This window comes from Strix aluco, chromosome 7 (genome assembly GCF_031877795.1).
Source record: "Strix aluco isolate bStrAlu1 chromosome 7, bStrAlu1.hap1, whole genome shotgun sequence".
In the NCBI taxonomy this organism is placed as follows: Eukaryota; Metazoa; Chordata; class Aves; order Strigiformes; family Strigidae; genus Strix; species Strix aluco.
Window position 1 is genome coordinate 835,493 of NC_133937.1, and position 26,640 is coordinate 862,132.

General features: G+C 46.3%; 1 protein-coding gene across 2 annotated transcripts in view; it reads left to right on the top strand.

The window, feature by feature from the left end:
* Positions 1 to 26,640, top strand: part of PRKG1 (protein kinase cGMP-dependent 1) — a 533,626-nt gene that overhangs the window by 32,298 nt on the left and 474,688 nt on the right. Inside the window, exon 1 of one of the 2 annotated variants that reach the window (XM_074830169.1) lies at positions 3,531 to 3,841. The exons of the other annotated variant lie outside the window; for it this stretch is intronic. Coding sequence (XP_074686270.1) covers positions 3,531 to 3,841 — 311 coding nt within the window. Of the gene's footprint in view, positions 1 to 3,530; positions 3,842 to 26,640 lie in introns of those variants that run through there. 2 annotated transcript variants of the gene reach the window in all.

The window sequence follows — 26,640 nt, forward strand, 5'->3', positions numbered from 1 at the left end:
AAAATGTTTATGTCTGTACTCAGTGATGCATCTCCAGTTTCTCTGTCCGTGCTGTCCTGGCCAGCTGTAGCAAGATGACATTTACCTGTCAGCGGTCCCGCTTGCTACCTGAGTTTTGACTGGCGAGCCTGGGGAGATGTTTGCAGAGTAGAGAGCTTTCAAGTATGTTTTTAGCTTGGAAGATGGCAGTTGAGTGGGTGCATTTGGTGACAGATGATCCTTGAAAGGTTTAGAAGCAAAAGCTATTAAAACCTAGGAGCTGTGCAGAGAGGAAATATTGTGAGTACATCAGAGCCTGTTCGAAGAGAAGAAACATCCCTGTTTTGTGTGATTCCCATCAGCAAGCCCTGGCATGCAGTGTTTTGGTGCAGAGAGGATGCCGTCTGCAGATGCTCTTCTTTTCAGCTTCCTGCTTACTTGACATCCAGGCACACTGGCCAGATCAGAAAAAGGCTTTGGGACAACCGTAGCCAAAGGCTCCCTTAACAAACTGCAAGCAGCTTTGCCTCGTTGTCCTGAAACTAAGCCAGTTGGTGCATTCCTGCCATTCTTCTCCCTAAAGCTGTTTCTTTCCGTTCACTGGATCAAGAAGACAAAGCAGCTGCTCTGAGAGTCTGAATTTTTTTTTATTGGGAACTTCAAGTTGAGAGGAGTGGGATCAGAGGATTTATTTTTATCGCTGTGGGGCGGTACCCTGGGATCCCTGAGATTACACACCAGCCGGTACCAGGAAAGCCTGAAGTATGAACCACAGGGAGAAGATCTGCACTCGCCTGATGGTTTCTTTGGGAGAGCAGTGAATAGCCAAAAATAGGCAACTGCCGGCTGCCTTCCCGTGGCAAATCTTGGCTGTCAGGTTGTGAAGCCCTTTGGGCTGCTTTGGCCTCATTCTTAAATAAGGGAAGATCGGCCTTAGACTTGGCAGCTGCTGGTTATAGTCCCAAATCTAAAACTGAGCCATAATAATCTCTCTTCAGACCTCATAGGTCTTACGAAAATCTGCTTCCCACCTGTAAATAAATATTTTCTTTAGGTATACTCAGCTAAATTCCTCACCGGTTTTATTTCCTGTAATTTCTCATGGTTTTCTCTGGATCCTTTCTGATCTAGGTACTGTTGTCTCAGTCTCAGGCAGTGCACCTCTAATAGAAGCCAAGTAATGTGACTTTACTGCTTATCATCAAGAAATTATGCACAAGTTTCCCCTCAGGGCCATTATTCTTTTGAAGCCTGGTGGACTTCAGTTAACCGTATCACCATCTCCTTTGTCCAGAAGTTGGTATCACTTCTGTAGGGAGGAAAACAACACAACTTTAAGCACGTCAGCTGAATGCTAGTGAAATATTTTATTATTTATTGATTTCTAGTTTGTAGGCAGTAGGAGTGCACCTATTTAATGCCTGTCTTCTTTAAAATGGAAATGTTCAGAAGATATTTGGTACTTTTGTTCCTAGCGAGTTATGCAAGATTGAAATGTAGGGAATATAAAGTAAAAAATGCTGTCTGAACTTAAAGTGCTTTGGCAACCCGTGAAAACAACCAAGGGACTTTGCTTTTGTGCCTGGCACATATGTATCAAGGGGACTGAAAATTGAAGTGTTTTACATAACCTGGTTTTTTTTTTTTACACGTGCATCTCAAAAAATGCAGGAGATACCAAATACACTGAAGAACCTGCAAAGCCTCATGCTTATGAACAGAGGCCAGGTGCTTTCAAACAACAGCGTTGAGCAGGGAGCAGTTGTAATTCCTCATCCATACTTTTTTTTCTTTTTAAAATTTATTTTATAAAGACCATCTGCAGGTTGAAAGCTGGAACTTTGGAGTCAGCCAAGTGCCAGTATGTAACAGTAAAATAAACCCAACCTCAATCAAAGAAGCTCAATCCCAGAAACACGGTGTCTGTCTGGATGTCTCTCATTTCCAGCTAATGCCCAAATGGGAGGTCTAGACACACTGCTAACAGCAGATACAAACATGTAGGTACCACCCACCTCCAAAAAACTCTCCACGGCTGCATCCTACCTCTCTCCTCCCCGAATCAAACTCCTGGAGAGAGAACTGAAGCAGCTGCTTCTGCTGTCCTGAAAACATCCCAGCATGAGACTGTGACGATGCCCCAGCGCTGCAGCAGCTCTTTGTGGGGCGCCTATGCTCAGCTGGGCTATGGGGGTTTTTACCCCCAGCTCCTCCAGACTGTGTAATCTTATCGGGAACCCCCCAAACGGGGTATTTTCTTGCCCAGAGATCCCTCTTTCTGCCCCGGAGGGCCAATACCAGGAGCGGCGTTGTCATGGCGTACATCGCTGTCCCTTCTGCGCCTGGCGAGCGCAGGCAAGGCAAAAGAAAACGGAGCCATTTGGCACCGAGGGCTCAGCTGATGCGGCCCATTTATTTTATTTTGTTATTTTTGTGCTGCAGACCCGTGGACTCTATCGCATAGGTAGAACCGGTGTGTCGTGGCTTGTTGGCACACAGAAAATCCGAGTGCACGAGCGCGACTGGGAAAATCCTGTCGTGTTTTGTACAGCAGAAACTAGCTCACACTTTCATGTGGGTATTGGGGCTACACAGAAAGACTATTTCCCATATTTTAAGTTAGGATTGTTTAGTGCTCCAAGACCCATATGCCTTGCCTCCAGGCTTTTCCAGAGCAGCAATGCTTCACCAATATTCACATTAAAATCTGGGTTTTTGGAGCCCAGAGCTCGCTGAGGGTGAGGAGGAGCCATGCCAGGCACTGGCTTGTGCTTTCACTCAGAGAAGACAACAAAAATTGTCTGTTTAAAAAAAAAAAAAAAAAAAAGTAAACGGGAGCTAAACCGGGCAAGTTCTGTAGGGACAAAGTAGCACCCTTGATGGGAGCAGAAGGTGGGAAGGGAGAGGAGCGGGGCACACGCCGAAGGTGGGACGGAGAGGGCAGGTTTGTGCAGCCATCTCCCCGGGTTTGGACTGGTCTGATGGCCTCCTTCTGCAAAAGGACGGGGAGGGCAGCGCTGGGCCCGGGCTCCCGGCGGCGGAGCGCTCCCGCAGCCCCGGGGGGAGCTGCCGGCCAGCCCCCGACCCCCCCCCCCCCCCCTCCTCCCCGCAGCCCCCGGCGGGCCACCCCGCGGGCCGGCGGCGGGGGGCTGTGGGCGGCGCGGGGAGCCGGCGGGGCCGGGAAGGAGGGAGCGGGGAGTGCATGTGCATCCTCGCAGGCGCCCATGCCTCCCTCCCGCCGCCTTCCCTCCTTCCCTCCCCCTCCGCGGGTGTGTGTGTGTGTGTGTGTGTCTCTCCCGCTCCCTCGCCAGCCCAGCCTGACGCAGGCGGCTCCAAATCGCCCCTAACAACTCGCCTTCGGAGCGCGGTGCCGGCGGCGGGGGGTCCGGCTGCGGCGGGGCCCCGGCGGGCAGCGGGGCCGCGCCGGGCCGGGCCGGGCCGGGCCGGAGGGGGCGGCGGAGGCGAAGTTGGCCCAAGTGCGGGGAGGCGGCGGGCGGCCCGGGGGGGGAAAGTTGCCGGGAGAGGCGAGGGGCGAGCGAGGCGGCAGGACCATGGGCACTTTGCGGGATTTACAGTACGCGCTGCAGGAGAAGATCGAGGAGCTGCGGCAGCGGGATGCGCTCATCGACGAGCTGGAGCTGGAGTTGGACCAGAAGGACGAACTGATCCAGAAGCTGCAGAACGAGCTGGACAAGTACCGCTCCGTGATCCGGCCCGCCACCCAGCAGGCGCAGCAGCAGAGCGCCGGCACCTTGCAGGGGGAGCAGAGGACCAAGCGGCAGGCGATCTCGGCCGAGCCCACCGCCTTTGACATCCAGGATCTCAGCCACGTCACCCTCCCCTTCTACCCCAAGAGCCCACAGTAAGCAGGGGGTTCCCCCCCGGGTACCCACCGCCCGCGGGCAGCTCAGCGCTCCGTGCCTCGCCGCTCCAGCACCCTCGGCCCCTTCTCCTCACGCCGCCCGGGGGGCAGCCGGCGGACGCCTCTTCCCCGTCCTCGCTGCGCCGGCGAGGGACCGGCGAGGGGGGGGACGGGGCACGGGGGGACGCAGAGCGAGGACCCGAAGCGCGGCCGCCCCGGGTGCCGCCCGCCCCCGCCCCTTCCCGGGTGGCTCCGCGGTCCGTGGGGTGGGAAAGTTGCGAGCTCCGAGCTTCGGGGGGGTGGTGGGGTATGCGACAGGAGCGAGCCCCGAGGTTTTTGGGGGGAGAGCCGCCCTCCCCCGGCCCGGCCCGGCTTGGCTCCTCCCGGACCCGGCCGCCCCCCCGCCCCCCCATCCCGCCGGGGAAGGCACGGCGGCGAGCTCGGGAGGGGGGCGGGCGGCCGCTGGGGGAGTTTCTGCTGCCGGCGGGTTGAACCGGAGCGCATGGCGGTCTCGGGGGCTTTACCGCTGCGGGAGGGGAAGGGAGATACCCGGGGGTCTCTCCCCGCCGAGGGGGAGTGGCGTCCCGCAGGGAGCGATTCACAGCGGGGAAACTTGGAGCCCGGCGGGGTGCGGTGCCCGGGGCTCCAACAGGCTCCTCGTCGCCCTGCCCGGAGGGTGCTGGTGTTTTGGGGCGGGGGGGAGGCAGGGACAGGGGCTCGTTGCAGTGTCCTGGTTCTGGGGGTGTGCGGGGAGCGGCGGGGAGGGAAAGTTGCGGGGAACCTCGGCTCCCAGCGCGCCCGGGAGATGCTCAACCCTGGTTTCACACTTGCCGCAGACTAGGCACATCACAGCGATTTAATGGAAAAAACGGAGACCTCGCAGGAGAGGGCTCACCCGCCCCCCCCCCCCCCCCCCTCCCCTTTTAGTTCTTTTCCTAGCCAATAAATCGCAATACACTCCTTGAGCGGAAAAAAAAAAAAAAGACAAAAATACGATATCCGCCGCTGAAGCGCTTGGCTTCATGTGGAAGCGCTGCGGAGGGTGGCGGGGGCCGGCCCGGGGGTCGCCTCCCCCCGCCCGCCACCGCCGGGCCGTGCCTCCCGGCTGGCAGCTACCGGGGCTCGACCTCCTCGGGGCCGCTGCCGGCCGGTGGACAAACCCGCCTCCCGTTGTGCGGACGACATCTGAATAAACGGGAGCGTTGGGGTCGGGGAGGATCGTTGGAGCCATCCCGGTAGTTGGGGTTGTTCTTGTTTTGGGGGGGCTTTGGGATGCAGGTCACCCCCCCCCCCCCCAGCCGCTTGCGAGGGCAGATGGCGGCCGGGCCCCCGCGCTCTCGGCGCTGTGTCGCTCCAGCGGAGCCCCCCGCGGGACTTCGCCGGCCCCACGCGGGTGCGGGTTTACTCCCGGGCCGAGGCGATGCCCGGGTGCTCCCCGTTGCCCCGGCTGGGGATGTCGGAGCAGCAGTTGCCCGCCCGCCGCCGGGACCCGCTTCTCTCCCCCGGCAGGTTCCGGGCCGAGGCCGGGCGGTGCCGCCGGCCCTTCCCGCCGCTATGGCGAGGCCCCGCCGTCTCCTGGCAACGCCGCGCCGGGGCCGCCCGCCCAGGGAGGGAGGGCGGGAGGGCGGCCGCCATGGGCCGGGTCCGCCGCCGCCTCGGGCCCCCCGGCCGGCCTGTGGCGGGGCGGCGGCTGCAGCCTCTCCTGCCCGCCCACCCCCGCCGCCGGTTCGCCACAGATATTTTGCCCTTTTAAGGCGAACGGCCGCAGCTCCAGATTCAAAAGGGCGGCGGGGAGAAACCGTGGTGGACCAAAAAAACCCAGAAACCCGACCCAAAACCAACCCCAAAACCAACCAAAACCACCCCAAAAGCGAAGCCCGGCCCGTGAGCAGGCTGAGGTGCGGGCAGGTGGGTCAGTCTGTGCGAGCCAAAATGTCTAAAGCGGGATAAAACATCCCAGAGGCATTAACTTCCTCAATGAAACTGCAGGACAGCGTATCGCATCTGAAAATGTGTGTTTTCTGTCAGGAGCGTGCGGGTGTTCACCCCTCGATGCCCTCGAAGTGTGAATCGAGCCCCGCAGAGCTCGAGGAAGCGCTTTGGGTTTCAGCAGAGCAAGCCTGGAGCCTGTGCTGTGTACGGTGAAATACGTACGTAGGAAGCCTGACGAAGCCTTGAATGAACATTTTCCAGCTTGAATTTTAATGGCTCATTGTGTAAATGCCTTGCTGTAGTCTCGCACGGGGTGTGACGCGTGCCGCCTGCCTGAGGGAGTATTTCATATTGACCTTCCATGGTCAATACTGTAATACTATTTACAAAATTTAAGCCAACTTGCAGCATCAGACCTTAATCACTGAGGTGGAAAAGTTACTTGCTCACAGCTTCAGGAGCGCGTGTTGCTCTAGGAAGCGTTTGCTCTTGTGTTTCAGCCATCACATGATGGTGACGAGAAGCCCTCAAAGCCTCATGCCCAAGGATGGACACCTACTCAGGTGACACAACATCTTCTGGTGGTAGATAGTCATCTTGGGTGCTTGCCTAAACCCGTAACTGCACTGATGAGCACTTTTAATTTGAGCATCCCAATGGAAAGGAGGATACAGCTGCATAAATAAGGGAAGATGTGAACCATGTATTTTGCTTACCTGTAGTTCTCATGATTAAAATACAATCCAGATGAGCTGCTCTGTTAGTGGTGGATGTAGCTCGAGACGGAGTGAGGAAGTGCAACTGGTTTAGTTTATTTGGGATCATTAATACTTAGTTTGATTTTTCTTATGCTTTTCTACTTGCAGTCGCAAACACGGCTTGCACAAGTGCTCGTGTATGGTTGAGGGGAGGTCCTTGTCTTGATTAAAGAAACGTGACACGATCTTGATGACAATTTGATGTTCAAGATAACTGTTTGTACTGGAAGTTAAGATGGAGAGGACCTGGAAACAGGACAGGAACTACCAAAATATGCAAAGAACAGTTGACTTTTTTGCCCTGTTCATGCCGAACCTCAGTGACTGTGAAGGTAATGGCATCCAACCTTTTGGTGTTGGCCACCAAAGTACCAGCCTGTTTTCCAGCATTATGCTGAAGTAGGACCACCAAGAGGATGCACAGGAAATCTTCAGTTGTTTGGTAGCCTGTGGTTTTTTAGCAGTTAAGTGGTGCTGAGTCTATCCTCCTGATCTGGTGGAGCACCTAAGGCAGCTGGAGATGGGCAGGATCAGTAGTAGTAGAAAGTCTGTTAAAAACAAGGAGGAGTGATCATGAGGTCAGAGGTTGTGCATCCCTGTTGTTAACTGAGCTAACGGCAAAATTTATAGAAATTATAGAAAACGACATTTATAGAAAATATAATGTCATTTATAGAAAATGTTGAGTAAGATGAAACATGACTTGGTTTTGTGAGTTAACAGACTTAGGACTACTTTGAGTGTGAAGTTCAGGGGATCTGCCAAAATCCCAGAGATTCAATTTTTTGGGGAGGAGCAGTCTGTGAGTCATATTTAAGAGTTCTGGTTTTAAAAAACCAAAATACTTGGTTGCATAGCCTTAGGGAAAGTACAACATACATACAAGAGATTTAACAAAATCCCTTCAACGGCCAAATTGGTTCTTTGAAGGCAAATGTGCACATCTTCTGTGGACTAGAGGCGTATTTTTAAATGATCTTAACAGTAGTAAACCCCCCAGAAATATTTAAAAAGCACTTCATATTTAGAGTGTTTGCATAAAATTATCTGCTGGTATGTATGTATGTATGTACCCAGGAGCCGTTCATTAATTAAAACTCTCAAACTATAGTTCTGAAAAAAAAAAGAACCAAAACCCCAACCTTTTTTTCTTAAACCCCATGCTTTCCTCTTTCTAAAATAATTTGGAGGATGGTTGCAACATATTTTAACCACTAGAAACTGATGGTTGACATGATTGAGGAACCTGTGATCAGGAACTGAGACACCCCCCCGCAGTGATTGCTTCCTGGAATGTGGGACAGGAGCTGTCAAATCAGAGGAGGGATGGTGGCCCCTTTAGTCCTGTTACTTTCCAGTTTTGGTGTCACGCTGCGGAGAACATCATATCAAAAGCAGTCAGCAGTGATGGATGTAGTGGTGCAAGCTTACTTTTTGTTCGGTGTCAAGATGTAGTTCATTCACTATGCTGTGTCCAGTGTCCAATTGAAATGCATTTGTCATTTGTTTGAGAGTAATGAACTGCTGTGGTTGCTTTTATGTGCTACGTGATAGAACGTTGGATCCATCTGAATGTAGTTTAGCGTTGTTCTAAAAAAGAATTTGTGTGCCTGGAAGGATCTGCTAATTCTTAATTAAACACTGGCATCCATTAATGTCAGTGGGGTTTTTTTTTCGGTATGCAGGATTTAGGGAGTTAGGACTTTAGGGTTAGAGCTTTATTGACATGTATTGTGTGGTGATGGGGCAGCGTGTTTCCACTGGTAGGAGGTCTGTGAGAAAGGATGACGTGCGTGCCCACCGATCCGAGATGTGGCCAAGAGCATCGCCTTGGGGAACGATCTCCCTTGGGCCGCTGCTGACTAGCTTTCCACTCATCTTGGCAGCTGTCAAGGGGACAGATCGACTTTTCTCCTGCCGTTCTAGCAGCGTGGTGCCACTCAAACCCTATCACAGTTTCTGTGTTTGGCTTCCGCTGGCTGGCTGATTTGCATGGACAAGCTCTCAGATGCTGTGAAGGACAGCCCGCTCCTTTAGCAAGTGCTGCTGAAGCTGGGTACATGGGACTTGTTGCTTACCTGGCAGCCCAGCCCTAAACTTATCTCTACGGCTGGCCAAGGCAGCTTGGCAGAGTTGCCTTGTGAGCTGTCTCCTCTCTTGACTCCCCAAACACCCGACTTGCTCCGCTTCTGTTGGCACAGCAGGGCTGAGAGCAGAGCCTCCCTGCACCTCGCAGGGATGAGGTTTTATTGTGAAGGATAATATGCTTCCTGACAGAAGTTTTAACATGCAGCGTGTCAAAGATAGCGTCGAATGCAAGTCAGTCAAATGTTATTTTACTCTGTTTTGACGGGTTTGGCTTGGCAGTGGTGGTGGTGGTGGATGGGGCTTTCCTCTGTGCAAGAGGCACATGTGTGACTCATGCCTCAGAGTCTGTGCTGCTTAATGCCTTGTGAAGTGGCAAGCGTGCAATTGTTGGTGGTTTGCCTCTTTGTATAATTCAGTCTTCTGAGGCTTTGGCTACTAGTGGTGGTGAGGAATTACTGTATTGTATTTAGTTATTACGCAGAGGACAAAGATTTTTCTCTATTGGCAAGTAGTGTTCCGGGTCATCACTGAAGTATGCGTGTTTAGTCAGGTCATGTTTATGCTGAATGTAAACCGTATGGACTAGAGGTGTTTTATTCAAAGGAAGGTAAAAACCAAATCACCGGACAAAGCTATTAAACCCACGTATTTGTTTTGTCATTTTCTGTCTGATTCTTGCTTTGATGAGTGGTGGCAAGATTAAAAGTTGCTGCAATTGCCATTATTTTTAGTTCTGCTTAGTAGCAATAAGCAACACACACTTCCCTGAATTTCTGCTGCTTTCCGATATTAATTTTAGCAGTGTAGTGTAAATACACTATGTTTTAAAGCGAAGTAGTTCTGTTCAGAAACTGTATTGAAATCTTTATGGTGGTTATGTGCAAAACAAAACTCTTCAGCAAGTACAGTAGTTTTAAGAAAGGTAATAGCACTTAAATGAAGGCAGTCATTAACATAGAAACCACATTTTAATTGTAATACATATCCATAAATTCATTTTCTACAGAATTAACTTTTTTCCTCTTACCTATATTACTGGGTGAATGTTATAGGTGGATAGTTTTAAAGTACATCAACAGAAAATGAGGTCCCAGACCATGGACACGAATGCCTTCCCTCCAGGCTGTCTGTGGAAGTAGTCCTGAGCTTTAGCATCCCGTGTCCTTAAACACAATATGTGTCTTACATGTCTGAAATGAATCAACACCCCTCGCCCCAGATCAGAGCTCTGATACTGAGCAAAAATGTATGTAGTAGCACAAAATTTAGACTAGGCAGCTGCCCGCAGCACCCCGTGTTGCAGACTTGCTGGGAAGGCGAGTGGATTCCATGCCTTTACTAAACATTGTCTCACTGAGCACCAGATGCAAAATATGAGTCAAGGGGAAAAATTCCTCCTTTAGAGAGTTAAAAAGGACACAGTGTCTTGATATGTACCTGTTTCTTTGGTTTTCCTGCTCGTGATAGACACTGTGGGATGCTAAGATTTCAGAAGTTGTTGGATACCAACCTTATCTTAAAGTAAGGGGTCCTGGAGAGCTGTGCTTTTTGAACTGGAGATGGTGGTGGTTTAAATGCCACTTTCTGTCATAAATGATACTCCTTACTGCCTGTGCTGCTGGTATAGCTTCTCTTTTGGCTTTTCATGGCGCCAAAATACTTGCGTTTGTAGCAGGCTAAAGGGAAAATACTTGTATAAATGTTTTTTGTCTGCTTTTTGCCATTTCTAGGGGGTATGTGCAGACAGAGAAGTCCCTGACATTCACATTTTGTGTAGCTTGCCTTTGTTTTGAAGGGCCGGTAGAACAGGAAAAAACAAAAGTATTTGCTACACTGGATCCTAAAGCAATGCAAATAATTCCTCTCTCCTTCTCTCAACATCGACAGAAAGTGGTTTGGTTGCAAGTGTGCACGTGGCTTGGATATGTACTGTGTATACTGACATCTTAAACGTCTGAAATTGTATTAAGGTCTTTTAGAAACGGTGGTAAAGCACCTACCTGGAAGGGTTTGTGTCACGGAGATAGCTACAGTGTACTTATGAAACAGCGAGCACAGGACTTGCATTTTGCAATGCTCATGCAGTCACTGGTTTCCTTGGAAACTAGTGCCTGAGCACTTATAGCCAAACTTGAACACTGGTGCCTGGTTTCAAAGTAGAAAATGGGCTCCCAGACTTTAAAATTGCAAAGTAGGATCGGGATATTTGGACTGTACTAGGTGCTTGTTTGTTAGGAGTAATCTTGAAGTAGGATATCACTGAAAAAAAGCCCCTCATCGTACTGCAACAGTTTTCCTGCCCAGAGCTGGGTTTCTTTCTCCAAATTCCCCTTTTTTGATTTGGTTTGTGAGCATATTTATTGGAGGTGTTTCCTGTTAAACACACAAACTGTGTCAGGAAAGCTGTGGACTGGCTCTGCGACGTGGGCTTGAAGTGGAGGCGAAAACTACCCAGCCAGGCTGGCTCATTTTGTTCACTTATTTAATATTCTGTGAGGTGGTGATCGTGGGTGATCTGAACAAATAGCAGAAAACATAATGCAGCTGTCTGGGCTGACCAAAACTGAAACTGGAGTCCTGTAAATAGATGCATACTTTGTGTTAAATGTGATATCCTAAGTTCAAGAGAAATACATGTAATGAAAGTTGTGTATGTGCACATATGTACTTATCCACATACACGGGAGTATTTTATTAACACAAATATACTACAAGATGGACTTTTATTAGGATAGAAAACAATCACGCTTTAATATCGGTGGAGTATACGGAATTTTTTCCAGTATCAGCCGGGCTCTGGAAATGTTGAAATGCTGCTGGCTTCTGCAGCTTAGCAGCCACAGAGTATCATTCAGATTCAGGAGCAAAAGAGTAAATAACTGGTGACATGGATGTGATGAAAATCTAAAGCCATTGCTCCCTGCCCCCAGTGTAAGTGGGTCCCTGAGATCTGCCAGTGCTTGTTACTATCTAAACTGCCTATCTGATGTCAATTGTGTGCAAAGAACCACTGGGTGAGGGGAATTCATTAGTGCTCTTGTAGTCCACAGGCTAAATCAGGAAAATAACTTTCTTGGTGGGTAACATTTCTGATGAATAGAAGAAATCAATCGCTGTATGACTTGGGCAACAGCACATCAAGGCAATAGCCAAGCACTTAATGAAGGTGTAGATAAACCAAATGTGATGCAAATAATGCTATTCAGCTCTATGGTTATGCTTGTTGAAAACAATAGCTATAGAGATGCTTTGGAAATCATGACTCTTAAAAACCTGAGAAATTCCTTTGGGTAAAATGGAAGATCAGACATCCTCCTTTCTGAGTTGGAAATACATACACAGTGGAGTTAGTGTCCACCTCTTTGCCTTGAAGTTTCAGTATGGCTTAAGTTAGTGAAAGTCCAGAAGGCGTTACAGGCGAGGTTTAACGGTGGCTAAACTTGGTCACATAGAGGAGATATACATCTTTTGGCAACTACTGTGTTTTGTAGCTTGATATGTATATATATTTAATGAGCGAAACGGATAAATGGTTCTGACACCTGATAAATGACATGCGGTCTTCAGCAGGGCTGTTGGACATAGCTGTTGTTGTGATAACAGCAGCTCACTTCTGCTGGCCCTGGCTAGGCAGCTGGATCCCTGCTCCGGAGGCTGCGGAGAGGTGAAGCGAGTGGCAGCAAGGACTCAGGGAAGAGGCTGGAAGGAGCAAACGAGGCACTAGAGTTTCTTTTCTCTCTCTTCCTGCTTTAAGAAGTGAGGGGCAAAAAACTGAGAGAGGGGGCTGCGGAGGGGAGAGGAAATGCTACTTCCTTTCCAGTTTTCTGCAGTGACCTGTAGCTGGATATGAATCTGCAGAGTGGGATTATACAATCGGGGAATAGTGTGATTTGCAGTTTCTGTGGGCTGAATTCATTGCATGTGTTCCCTTCATCTCTTCTTTCAGGTTCCTAGTGGGGTCCCCCGCATGTCTCAGAATCACAGAATCACAGAATCATCTCGGTTGGAAAAGCCCTTGAAGCTCCTCCAGTCCAATCATGAACCTCACACTGACCGTTCCCAACTCCACCAGATCCCTCAGCGCTGGGTCAACCCGACTCTTCAACCCCTCCAGGGATGGGGACTCCACCCCTGCCCTGGGCAGCCCATTCCAACGCCCAACAACCCCTTCTGGACAGAAATCCTTCCTAAGAGCCAGTCTGACCCTGCCCTGGCGGAGCTTGAGGCCATTCCCCCTTGTCCTGGCGCTTGTTCCTTGGTTCAAGAGACTCATCCCCCCTCTCTGCACCCTCCTTTCAGGGAGTTGTAGAGGGCCATGAGGTCTCCCCTCAGCCTCCTCTTCTCCAGACTAAACCCCCCCAGTTCCCTCAGCCGCTCCCCATCAGACCTGTGCTCCAGACCCTGCACCAGCTTTGTTGCCCTTCTCTGGACACGCTCGAGTCATTCAATGGCCTTTTTGTAGTGAGGGGCCCAAAACTGAATGCAGTAGAAGTCTCCTCTGTCCCCTTTGTGGCATGTGCTCTGGCATTGGGTTCCTGCAGTCCCTGGCCTTCACACCACTGTCCATTCTGCCCACCATGGCAGGGCAGGCTGCTCTTCCCAGGAAGGGCTTCACCATCCTCTTCTCCCTTCTTTTCTGAGCCCTCAGTTACTTCCCTGGGTCTCTTGTTCCTGCTCCTCCTTCTTCTGCCCAAGATTTTTCTCTCTTGCTATGGATGCTTGCCTTCTCTTCCCTCCTGACCCCAAAGCTCTTCCTTCTACAAAGCTGTCCCATCTGATAGGGTCCAGACTTTACATCTCCCTAAAAAACCTGCCATGTTTCCTCTATACATGAGGAGGCAGAAAGCCTCCAGAGGCTGTAGCACAAAATACTGTGGGAGGCTTGATTTTCCTGACAATCCAGCTTTTCTAGCGTGCCAGTTTCTACAAAATCAGTCGCCTTGCGACTGATGAGATGTGACGTCCCGTGGGCCTCCTGTTACGGGCAAACAGCAATTCTATCATGTCGGCTGCCTGCACCTTGCTCGCTCAGCCAAAAGACAGATAATACACATCCCCTGCCCTAAAGAACCGGCACCAAAAAGGGGACAAAGCAAGAGAGCGTCTGGTGTCAGGGCATTTAGTGGTAATGGCTTTAAGTTGTATTGACAAAACATCACAGCGCACGCCGTGCGATGGCTGAATGTCATCCTGCAGTGACTCGATACGTCTTTGTGTGCTGCTTGATGAAGTGCTGCTCCAGCTTTGGGAGGCTGTGTTTTAGCGTTTATCGTTACTTGTCCTTATTGCAGTCCTGCCTATGGACCAAATAACAGCGACGTCTCACTGGTGGGGAGCGTACAGACAAAAGAGTAGGCTAAATCTCAGTTAGAAATGTGGGGGTGTGTGTATACCTCCATGTATAACTTGTGTCTGAGTGCTCGAATGGTGCTATTTATCTAAACTTGCTAGATATTTGAAAACTAGTTGGAGTGTATGTGTGTATATATATATAAATATATATATAAGGTTTTTTCCCTTGCACATCTTTGCACATTTAAATCCTGTTAACACAGCAATTGTATGAAAGGGAGAACGCATCTCCAGCTCATCAGATACTTGATTGCTTTCTGTTTTCCCAGTAGAAGCCTAGCTCTGCAAGGCACGTGAGAGAAATGAAGCATGGAGAGGCGATGGCTTTTCTCTATTAGCAGTATACGCAAACACAGATGTACTCAGATACCATGGTAATGAGTGAGTTGGGAGATCTTAAGTAAGGCAGATACTCCGGTTTTACTTGACGTTACCTTGGTTCAGGGCATTGCTGAAAGGAAGACACAGCCTCTGACTCGCCTCGCCACTTGTTGCTGTGGGAAGATAATGGAAGTTTTGTGATGCTTCTGCTTGGAGAAGGGACACAGGTGGTATGACTCGCTTATTCTGCTGCTTCTTAACTGACTCTGACAGGGTATCTTGGAGTCGCAGCTTGCCTTGTCGGGAAGAGGTCATGTGGCCTTTTTTTGGCAGCGGCGCAGTGATCTGTTTCAGGGTGGATATTGTATTGCAGCCCAGCAGTCTTTCATTAGAGGAGTCCCAAGGGAACGCTAACTATCCGTCTTATTTCCCTCCATTCATTTGCTAGATTTATTAATGTGCCTGCAAGTGGGCACGCACCGTCAAGGAGTGTTTTCTGCAGGCACGGCAAGCCTGAATCCCAGAGCACATCAGGCAGTGGTTGTGAACGCAGGTATGTTAGGTGTGCCACCTCTGCTTGTTAGGGAGTAGGCACTGGGGAAAATGACATTTGGCTCTGTAAGGTGGCAGACCTGTCCTCTGCTCCTGTCGTGCAGAAAGCAGCTGCTCTACCTTCTGCTTTGCAAGTGTTGTTATTTTCTCATCAACCATCGTGGCAGGTACTTCAAGAGCATGTGTTGCCCATGACTGGGAACAAATTATCACTTCCCTCTTAAATCCCCAACTTTTTTTTTTTTTTTTTTCCCTTTGGACTTTGTACAAGGATGACTGTTACAGTTATTTAGCTAGGCAAAGCAAGTCCAAAAGGGACATCATCAAGCAAATCTCAGCTCTTTGATTTTGTGCCATTACTCTCGCACAAACACACAGGTGTTTTTTTAATTTTTTTTTAAATTGAAAGCCAAAAAGAGCTCAAATAGGAAACCACTAGCCTGATATTTAGAACATCACTTAGGATTTACAAACCTGCATTAAGGCATTTTCCCAGTATTTGCAGATACAAATGAAAAAGCTTCTATAGAGAGTGAGGCTGCTCTGTCAGCACAGTGAGGACAAACACATGGGAGACCTGACTGAAATTGGGCAGAGCCAGGGACATGAGTCCATGTTGCTCAGATTTCACCTCTGGAGCATAGTGGCTCTTCTCCTTGTTTTGACTGGAAATTCCATCTATGAGCTGCAGAGGACTCTTTCTATTGCAAGTTTAATCCAAATGAACCCGTTTCCATTTGTTTTTTCAACTTTTTCCACCAAAAAAGATTCTTGATGCGGTCAGTGATGGGCAAATGTTATAAATTGGAGCCATATTATTTGGTTGAGCTCACTAGATTTAGTGGCCACAAAAATTTTGGCACTGTGGCTAGTACTGAAGAAGGCTACTGTTTAAATACAGCTGAATAATCTTCCAGAGCATTGTGGCAGAGTTGTTAAATTGATACAAAATTTATGAATATGTAGCAAACCAAATGTGAAGCTTTGTGAACTTGTACCCTGTTTGCATGGTATGGGATCTGGAAGTGTAAATTAGGACAACCTGACTTATGCACTGGAGTAAAGGAGATGTCTTAAAGATGGTCAAGACAACTGTGTAAAATGTGGATGCTTGTGTAACATACCAAGAAGGTAGGATCTTTATGGGTATTGGAAGTTTTAATGTATGATGGAGGAGCCTTATGAGGCTTAGATGCTAGTTGCTGAAAGTACCTGAAGTTTAAAAAAATTACATAGGGCGCTTGCATAGTTGGAAGCCTTCAGCAGCATTACAACTATTCTGATTTTGTTGGTCAGCAGTTGAAATGTTTTTTTACTTTGTTCATACTGAAGAAACTATATATCGTGGGGAGATAATATTCCATGCTTTTTCTAATCTTCCTAATGGATTTTTTATCAATTCAATTGAAGAATATGATGCACGGAGAAAACTAACTTGATGTCAGGTTGTTTGCTCTGTAGCTCCTTCAGAGTTGCCTCAGCTCTCCGTTTGACTTCTTGGTACAACATGGGAGAGGTGAGAGGGGCCATCACACCCTAAATCACAAGTGTCTGCAACCTGACATCACATCAATCAGGTCACCAAGAGACAGGCAAGGCAGAACTGAAGGTTTCCAGGTCCCGAGCATGGAGCCTGAACATCACCCATTGGTGCTTCGCATCCATCGCTGGGAGATGAGCAGCACTACGCCTCTTTCCCTTACACTGCTGTACAGGTTTTCTTCCTTTCACCAACATAATCTACTTTTTTTAAAAACCTTTCTTGTGCTCTGCATGTTTTCAGAAGACCTAAAACTCTGTTTTTTTATCTATTTGTGTTAGCGATCCTGAGATTGCTCAGACTCAGCCATTCAGTGCCTTGATACCATTTTCTCTGGATTGCTTTGTAGACTCAAGTGCATTTTCCTGTGGTACATACATTGAAAAGACAGCTACCTCAGCAAATTAATGTGAAAGCATTGGAGAAAAATTGTAGAATATGGGTTTTTTTGAGTAAAAAGCTATTCTTTTGTTGCCCATGGGCTATGTTTTTTAAAAGTATCTGTTGTGCAGAGAGGGATTCTGAGAAGTTAAATCAATTGTCTATTTGTGCACTCATCTAAAGAGCATCTAAATCAGATGCTGCATTGACAGAAATCTGTCAGTATGATAAAACTTCAGCAGGCAAGGTTTGATAAGTGACTATGGAAAAAAAATTATTCTATGTAGCCTTAATCCTAATGTATGGTAATTTTCATCACAAAAAAGTTTTTCTCCACGTGCTACAGGTGTCCAGGTATGCAATTCTATTAAAAAAAAAAAAAAAGACAAAAAAGGCAAAACTACTCTGGGGGGCTTTTTAAACAAGAATCTCAAAATGCTGAAACATTTTTGTTTACTATCTGAAAAGATTTTTCTTAGGAGCAGCTTCCATTCTGAATGCAGTTTGTTGAAACCTGTATTTGACCAGCATTTGTATCATGTTGAATAAAATAACTAATCAACCTGTGGCTAATCTGGAATAACAGCCTCCTGATGTGTCCTCTTTGATTATTAGTGGCTTGGTTCACAGCCAGGCATAGCTGAGCAGAGCTCCTTCATGTAAGGCTAAGGTTAAGAGCTCATCTTTACTTGCTGATGCTTCAGCTGAAAACTTAATTTTTATACCCAAGACTCAGGTGAGTGGTCACGGTCACTTAATGGCAGAGATTTGTTCTGGGGAACAAAAGGAAATTCACCATCAGAGAATGTAATAAAATGGTGATGCTACAGCTGGTTCCTTACAGCCTCTAAATATAGACAGAATAGCATGTAGCAGAGAAAAAATGTTTGCTGAGTTAACTGGGCTATATTTAGGTGCCAAATAAACAGATTTCTGCTTTTGACCCTCCCCCTCACACCCTCAAAACCACTTTTTATACTGTCTGCAAATGTCTTGACTGTTCATGGCTTCTGTTCTTTGCAAAAAGATAAATTCTGAGTGGTAGGGAAAAGGACATCTGTCACAGCTGAAAATAAAAAAAGGCAAGCTCTTAGGCACACAGTCCCCATGTCCTGACTCCTTCTCTCTCCTCAGCCCTTTATTAGCACTCTGTCCGTAGGCTGTTTTAGGTACAAAACGGTTAGGGCTTTAAAAAACCAAAATTCTAACCCCTCCCCAAACTCCATGACTAAAGCCGCATTGATCCATCTAAGAAGTATGAGCTAAAAAATAAGCATCTTCCCTTATATGTCACATTTTACATCACATTTTTTATCTTGCATCAGGCTCTTTTCCTGGCACTGCTGTTGGTACTGATTGTATGGTTAGCCATTTATTCATGTATGCATAAATTTAATTATTTTTTTTTTTAAAGAAAGCAAAGAGCGTAGTTGTCTTGCCAGAACAGATTAGGAGAGGGAGTCGGCAGATCCGCAACAATCCTCTTCTGCGTTTGATGAGGAGGATTTCATCTGCCTGCATAAAGTGCTTCTTGCAATCTCAAGGGTGGCCAGAGTGCAATATAAAATTAGTTTATTCCTTTGTTTTTCCTTTTCTCACATACTTGTGCTGTTCATATGTCTTTGCCTCCTAATTTACAAGACGTTGCACAGCTTGGGACAGCAGGTGTTGTACCTGAGAAGCAGAGAATTGTGGCCAGCACAAGCTTTGGTCTACCCCCATCATTGCAGGCTTTGATCTCTCTGGCTTTCAATGCTGAATAACCAGCATTTGTAAAGTTTTAATTTTTCTCTCCCAGAGAGTATGTTAACTGTAATTCCTTCGTAAACGTGAGCACTTGGTGATTAGAAATTAGGTTTCATTTCTAATTAACTAGCAAACTACAAGGCATAGTCTTTAACAGAAACAGGACACCTAAAATTGCAGTGCTCTCATTGAAGGGGCATTGATTTTCACAGGCAGAGAAGCTTTCCCCAAGTTTCCACCTAAATAACAAAACTTAATACAAGTGTAGGTTAATGACAGATTTATTTAAGGTTTTCTTTTCCTATTAACCTGAGAGTAAATCACACAACAATCTTTAAATTGGGTTTATGTCTGTAAGAGAGATGCCAAGAGTGTGAAGAACTGACAGTTTTGAATAGTTAAAATTCTGACTAGAAACTTTGTGCATGTTTTTTTTTTTGTTTTTTTTTTTTCCTGGTCTAAAAGCTACGTGGAGCCCAGCTTGATTCTTGGAAGGCATAGCTGGTCACTTGGGATTTCTGCTGCTTAACTTCCAGCTCTGTGTGTGGGGGGCATAGCTGTCCAAAAAAAGGAAATTGGAGCACCTGAAAGTAGTAATTCTGCCTGGCACTTCTTTGTTCTCCTTGACCTCTGTGGCCTCTACAGACCTCTCTGAACTGCTTGAGGGACAAATATGACACCTGTAAAACTGAAACTTGGGGGAGATATCTTCCTCAGCTGCATTTTTGATTGCATTCATGTTCTTTGAGGTTGTCTTGATGGCACAGAATAGGCCTCAGCTCTCAGGTATTCACTGGACCTTAGAGGTCGTAGTAGGAGAACATCAAAGATGAAATGTCATCAGGAAGTCAGTTTCCTAATCATGTTCAGCTGAGGAATTTCTTATGTATTGTGGTTTCAATGCGAGTCACAGCATTTAACTGTAAATGCTGTAATTGGGATTGGTTTAGATGGGATTTCTACGCTCGTTCATTTGCTGCCTTCCTCAGCGTCCTGGATGGGCTTTTTGCAGTGCTAGTGTCTCCATAGGTACTATTAGCTGTGTAATTTAAGCAGTCTCATGCACAGGCCTCTCTGCATTTTACGGTGGCATAATCATCAGTATGATCATAAAACCAGTTTATTTTGAAATTGTTGTTCACTGGATAAAGATTAAAAAATGTCTAGCTGGTTCTAACAAAACTAAGGAAGATTCGAGCATTGTCAGCTTCCTATGTTGTTGAATCCTTGTCTGACATTCTTAATAATTCGTGTGAAAGTATTTATCATTGGGACACCATTCCAATATGGGAAGGTGGCAGAGGTATGGCTGAAGTCAATGATTTTGTGCCCCGGACCCAGGTGCTAAACCCTGTTTAACGCCCTTCTCACCCCCAACCCCCTTTGCTGTTCTTGGCAGTTTATTTCCTTGCCCACAAGATAATGCAAAGCTTTCTCCTTATTTGACAGCCAAGCAGGATTTATAGCTGTGACTTATCCAAACAACCTGTAAAAATGTTATAGAGTGCTTAAAAATAACAGTTGTTATAATTCAAGTAAAGAACAAATAAACACTTGTATTCCTGTTCTCCTCGGTGTACACAAAATTGCATACATACCTTAACTCCGATTGGGGGGGGAAAGACATTATGCTGAGATATTTTTTTTTTTCTCTCTCTGAAAGGGGCTGTCTAAATAAAATATTCTGTTTTAATAATACAGAGATGTTAGGGCTCCACAGACTGCATACAATTTACTTGACCTTTATAAATAGAACAGCCTCGAATCTCTATTGCAAAACCCACCCCTGAAAGTAGCATGCAGATTTATTACCCACCGTATATAGGAACTGTTAGATTTTATTTCTTGAGCAGATAGGCCAAGTAGGATTTGGACAGAGTAACACTGTATATACAAGCACTCTTGAATAGCTGACAAAAAAATGCAGATACATATGTATAAAAATGGCAGATGAAAACTGACTGTTGTATTTCCAAGGTCTCTTGCCTTGGATTTGAGCAGGAGGACTCGTATGAGTTACAGTATGGGAGGAAATAAATGCTGTGATTTGTGGAGCACCTTGTGGAGTTAATGCTGCCAACTACTGGAATCGTATGCTGTAGAGAAGCAGAAACACAGGAAGCCAAATCTTAATGTTGCTTTTAGCATCCGTTTAGGAATGTGACATTTTGTCCTAAGGGACACCAGGGTTAAAGATGATTAAATAGTTGGTAATTTTATTACTGTAGTAAAGGGGGAAAATTGACACAAGCAAGCAAAACTCAATAGTTACTTTAGCTGGAAGGGATGGATGCCTGTGCTCAGTGTTTCATAATGAAGAAACTCGGGAGTTTTCATTTCTAGAGTGAATCTGTCTCATAGGGACGCAGGTGAAATTAAAGTGCGTTTCCAAAGATCTGTCTGTGTATCGTAGCTAGCTAAAAATGTTTTGTTAGGTGAGCAGAGGTGTTTTGTTTAAGACAGGTGACTCTTGCATGACCCAGTGGGTGACCTACACAGTGTATGCATAAGGGTAAATAAACTGAAGTCCATTGAAAATAAAGGATGTTTCAATCCTGCAGTAAAGGCGGGCGTGAAAGCGCAGGTCCCTACATGAACAACGAAGTGCAGAGAGATCGGCTGCTCTTTCTTGGTATTGTCACAGAGCTTTCTTTTGGCTCTGGCCACTGTTGCTGTTTGTTGGCTGAGAGGAGATAGAAGGCTGAATTTAGATTAAAAAAGGTAAATACGGAAAGTTTTGCTGTTTGCTCACTGACTTCAAAGGTTTGCATGTTTTTGTTCCATAAACTCACTAAAGGGAGGTGTTTTTTCAGGAGTTTCAGTGCCAGTTACTTTAATTCCTCATTGGTTGAATGCACACTTGGGCTGATCTTTCTGATCATGTTCTGCTCGTGAATATGCAGTATGTTAGCATACATGCAGAGAGCTTGTGTCTGTTTTTGACTCTGAAACAAAGAACTGTCTGAGCATCTTTAAAATGCACTTAAATGTGTTTCAAGTAACACTCTTTAGGTCTGTCAGGGTTAAACTGGATCTGAAATTGTTTCAGCTCACTCCAGTAGTTCGTTTCCTATACCAAAATAACTCGGCTCCTTGGCACGCATATTTTCTCCATCTCTTGTTAGCTCTTTCTGTGTATTCCTTCATGTAAATATTTCCTAAACGCAGCCTGCGGAGCATGGAACAAACTCAAAATGTGGAAGAGTTGTAGCGGTGCTTTTCTGAAAGTGAACAAAGCTGCATTCCTAGTCCTGTAAAATATCTGGGACAGAGGAAACGAACTGTTTCCCTAGAGAGCCACATGTGCCGTATTGGAAGGACCACTGTTTCCGTCTCATTGTGATACACTGATTTACTGTTCTGCTTTTTAGTGTGTGGTTTCCTCCCCCTTTTCCACCAAATCTGATGCAAGTACTTCTGCTACTTCCTTCTTCCTTTCCTATTCTTCCACATTAAACCCTCAGGGTCCATCTGGCTCCTTGCAGCCCCATTTCCAAGCTGGCTGTGTCTTCCTCCCAGCCTGGAGCTTGACTTTCTGCTCTTCTTCTGTTGCAGGCTGTGGTTCTAGTTTGCTTTGGCTGCTGTTTGCTTGCTCAACTCTCTGGTGCAAGCAGGGAAATAGTAAGGGGCAGGAACTTGCAGGGGGAGCAGGAGGGGAGAAACTATTTGGGAAGATGGTGGAAGGAAAGAGAAAAGGAAATGATGGTATGATGCACTAGGAATTTCAAGTAAGGTACTCAGATGAAAAAGGAAGATGATCCAGAGTTGTTGTAAAGGGAGCAAGCATTTCTGAGTTTGAAGATGGTGTGGGAAGGTGATGAGACATAAGGGTGGTGGGAAATTGGAGAGTAAGTACAGGATAGTAATGCAAGGAGAAGAGAATTATCATAAAAGTACATTAGACATATGAGCAAACTTACTTTTCTGCTCATATGATGCAGATAAAGGTAACTTAATTCGGTGCCTTCTTCTGGCTTATCTTTTCTGTCACAGTTCTCAGCCCCGAGACCTGTTTCTTCTCTCCAGTGTCCCTGTTTAGAGCCTTCCTATGAACAAAAGGTTTTCTGTTAAGCATCTGAGCAGCAGACTGGCAGCACTTTTTTATTCTAAATTATGGGGAGCAGGGACATTGATAACTGCCCGTAGCTATAGCATATGTTGTAGTAGGTGCTCTTAAATTGGTACACAGCAAACAGTTTGATCTGCCAATTGTCACACGTTAAAAGTATTTTGGGAGAAACTTATATGACTCTTGTTTAGCAGTCTCTCAGAGATGTTGAAGTATGAGATACAGATGGCCAAATGGTGTCTTCATTTGGATTTCACTTGACATAACAAATCGTAGAGCCGGGGCATGGTGGGTTGGTTTTCCAGGCCCTACCATGTGAGGTTGTGTAAGATGACCATCCCAGAAGCTTTTGAAGCCGTCTTGTGTTCCTCTCAGTGGAATTTGAATAGTCTTGATCTTTTCTCTAATGTGTGATTCCTTGCACTTTCAAATCCTCATTGCTGTATTCATTCATGTGTTACCTACTGGCAAATCAGTGTGTCTGTCTCGTTTTCCGTTAGGCTTGTATAATCCCATCCCGTGGTCACCCACAGTCTTTGCATTCGCCGTGCTGGAAAGGGAATTCCCCCCATCCCCTGATGCAACAGTGACAAGCTGCAGGTACATGTCACGCACCCTGTCTCTGAGAAGGGAGCCTTGTTGGCTGTCTGCAGAGCCTGTCCTGTGATAGCAAATATGTATGCTTCCCATCACTTGCGTCTCAGCCGAATGAATCTTGAGTATTCCTGTCTTATTAAAGGAATGGCTTTCTTGGCTTGCCGAAGGAGGTAGAATACCAATCCACTTAATGGATGTTGCTGTCTATCCTCAAGGAACAAGCAGTGCTCTTGTTTCTTCTTGAAATGGGCCTGTTTGTAAAGAGCAGAGCTTTCCCTTGGGAATACTTCAACATCTCCCACACTGGCATCATGGCTTGCTAGTCTGCAACACCAGTAGCTTACAACTGCTCATAGGGGCAGGTTGCCTTACTGAATGATCTCCAAAACTTGCTCGGCAGGATCATTTCCCCAGTGAGCATGCTGTTCCTCAGCTTTACCTGGGCAGCACGCATTTGTGTTGCTGCATCCTTCTTTTACCTTCATATGTCCATTCTCGTTAGTGTTCTCTGAAGACAAGTGATGCCGTGAAATGTGAGGTTACTAGTGTGCTGCTTGTGCAAAAATATCCTCCCATTTGCAAGAAATATGACATTTCCCTTTCTATATCCTTTCAGACTGAAATCCCTGGAAGCATTCAGCAGCTCTGGAGGACAGTTATTTTGATCAAAGAGGGGCCGTTTCCTAAAGCCCTTAAAAGCTCTTTATCTTTTCCTTGTCTTTCCATCTGAATTTGGTGCCCTTCTTCTGATGTCATATTTGTCACTATTATTGTTCAAAACAATTAATTTAAGTTCTTTCTGACTTGCATTTATATGTGCCTGGATGGGGTGGAATAGGTTGCAGGTATCCCTAGAGTTTGTCTCATATAGTTCATGGCAATTAGGGAAATTTCTCTGAATCCCCAGTGCATCTCCTCTTGCCTTTTGTAGATTGTTCTTTACTAGGTAGTCTGAGACTTTATGAACGCTTTGCCCTGAAGCTGTGATTTTCCAAGCTCGGGCTTGTGTTGGCTTTTTTGTGAGAAGTCTGCCTCTTTGGAGGTGGGCACCTTGTGCTGCTCTCATGCCTGCTTTGTAGCTGGCCATCCTTGCCATTGGAGGACAGTCCCCCCGACAGCCCCCCTCCGTGAGGGCAATGCTGAGGTCTGCGTCCTTCTGCCTCAGGTTTCTGTACCTTTGTCTGGTTACATCCAAAGGCAGCCTCACAAGCCTGGGATTCTTAGTAGACTTCCTAAAACAAGATTAGCAAGATTATTTCTGAGCAAAAAAGCATCTTACATGAGGCAGTTGCTGTCGGGATATTCTTCAAAGCTCAGCGGGATAGTGACAGTCAATGGCATGCAGCGAAAATGCGAATTAGATGATAATATTTTGAATGTGACAATCTCTTCCCAATCTGACTTTGAAGGGAAAGAAACTGTCAGTGGTACTGCCCTGCTATAAGCCCCATCCTCCCTGCTTTTCCACAGACACCTTGTGAGCTTCCTGCTTCTGTTTTTTCTCCATTTGAACATGATCAAATTGTATGGTTGTTTAGAGTTCATATTGTCTGCCAAAAGGTGCTTACCTGGCTGTAATGTGGTTTATTAGCAGACTAGACAGACCACGCATGATGGTGCTCCCACAACTCCGCTCAGGATTGCTGTAGCCCCAAGTGACCCTTCTGTAAGTAGCTACATTGGCAGTGCTTGCCTTTAAATACCCGCAGGCTGCTACTTGGCTCTTGGCAGAGGGGTATGTTATTTTGATAATCCATACATCTTTCAAATATTTATGTCTCAAAGCATAGCTGCTAACGTCAGTCCTTTTACTGACTCGTAAAGCAGGAAGAACTATTTCTCTCTAAAATTGCTGAGAATATTTATTGAAAGACTGAGGCTCCAAGCACTTGTCTGCATTCTGCTGCCGTACACCTATGACATTTAGACTGTGGACTTCTCCAGGCAGCTGAAAAGCAAAATAGCTGAAGCAACTTTCCTAGTGACAGTAGCATCCATCAGAAGTGTTAGGTGAATCAGAGTAAGCAACATTGAATCTCTGTCACTTTTTTTCCCCCCCATACATCACATTTCTGTGAAACCCCATCCTAAACTTTTACCAGAAGCAGCTATATATTTACGCTGTCATGACAGTGTTCACTTTTGATGTTCTTATGCCGAGGAGGAGCAAAGTGCAGAGTGCATTCATTTCTCCTGGACAACCGTGCATTTAGAAAAGCTGTGACGTGTTAGTAGCCTCTAACCCAAGAGATGGGAATGAGCTGTCTCTGCTCAGAGGATCTCTAATTGGATTTCTGCATCTATTTAAATTAGTTTATCATCCACTTGGCAGATTTCCTGCTTATTCTAGCAGGGCAAAGACCATCTCTGTAGCAGCTACCAGGAACTTTCTTCTCCAGGGCATGTGAATGCAGTTCTCTGTCCACATGCTCGTTTATCACTATGAAGCCACACAGACCTCAAAATATACTAATTAACTTGGGACAACTGTTTAGTCGCCATTTAGCTAGACTCCTCATACCTGCCTCCAGTCAAAGTTCACTTCGTGGAGCTGCCAAGAGTGGAACCATATGTGGATAATTGTTTGACTGATGGAGAAATTCTTGCCTTTAAAGTAGGTGTTTCTTTTCAAGATGCATTGTTATGACCTTCAAGATGTGTTTGTCTGGATCTCCGCGACTCAGTCTTGCTAACTGAACTCCTCCTGGAGGAGTTTGGATTGTTTCTGGATCCCTTGGTGTTTCGACATACGGGTACATATGTTTTCTCTGCTATTTGTGTTGGTGCAAAAAGTCTCCAGCTCAGTCGCGCTGGATGTGAGCACCAAAACTGCGAGATGTATTGGTATAACACACCTCAAAAGACCATTTTTTTTTGGCTAGGCTTTTCTGGCTAAGTGTCTCTGAGACTCACCCCATTCCTCCTTCACCATGACCTTGCTACATGTTTTCATCTATAATTAGCTGCCCAAAGCGTCTACTGTTTGCTTCAGGTAATCAAGTGGCTGCTTGATCCTATTTGGTAGTGGTTTCTCAAAATGAAGCTCACGTGGGAGTTCCTCGGAGGTGTCAGATATTTCAGAAGCTGGCAAATTGTGTTGGCAAGAGCTTTTTTTTACTGAGCTTGCCAGCGTTTCCAGTATCTAAACCTGGGTTTTTGTAGGATGCAAAACACTAGCTTAGAAAAGGGTGGTAAATTAAGATCTGTAGGGTGAGACACGTTAAAATGCAAGAGTTAACTAACTCTTGCCTACAGTATTTTTATACTAACAACAATTTTCAGCGTAGGTGAAGGGAGATTTTAATTTTTTTTTCTCAAATTATTTTGCTTTTTAAATGTCAAATGCCAAAATATGATATCATGAACAGCAGTGTAAATGAATTGCATGTTTTACTGATATATTTAGAAATCTTAGGTGGAGCTGTCTGATTGACACATTCTCTACAGAGCAACTTGATTCTGC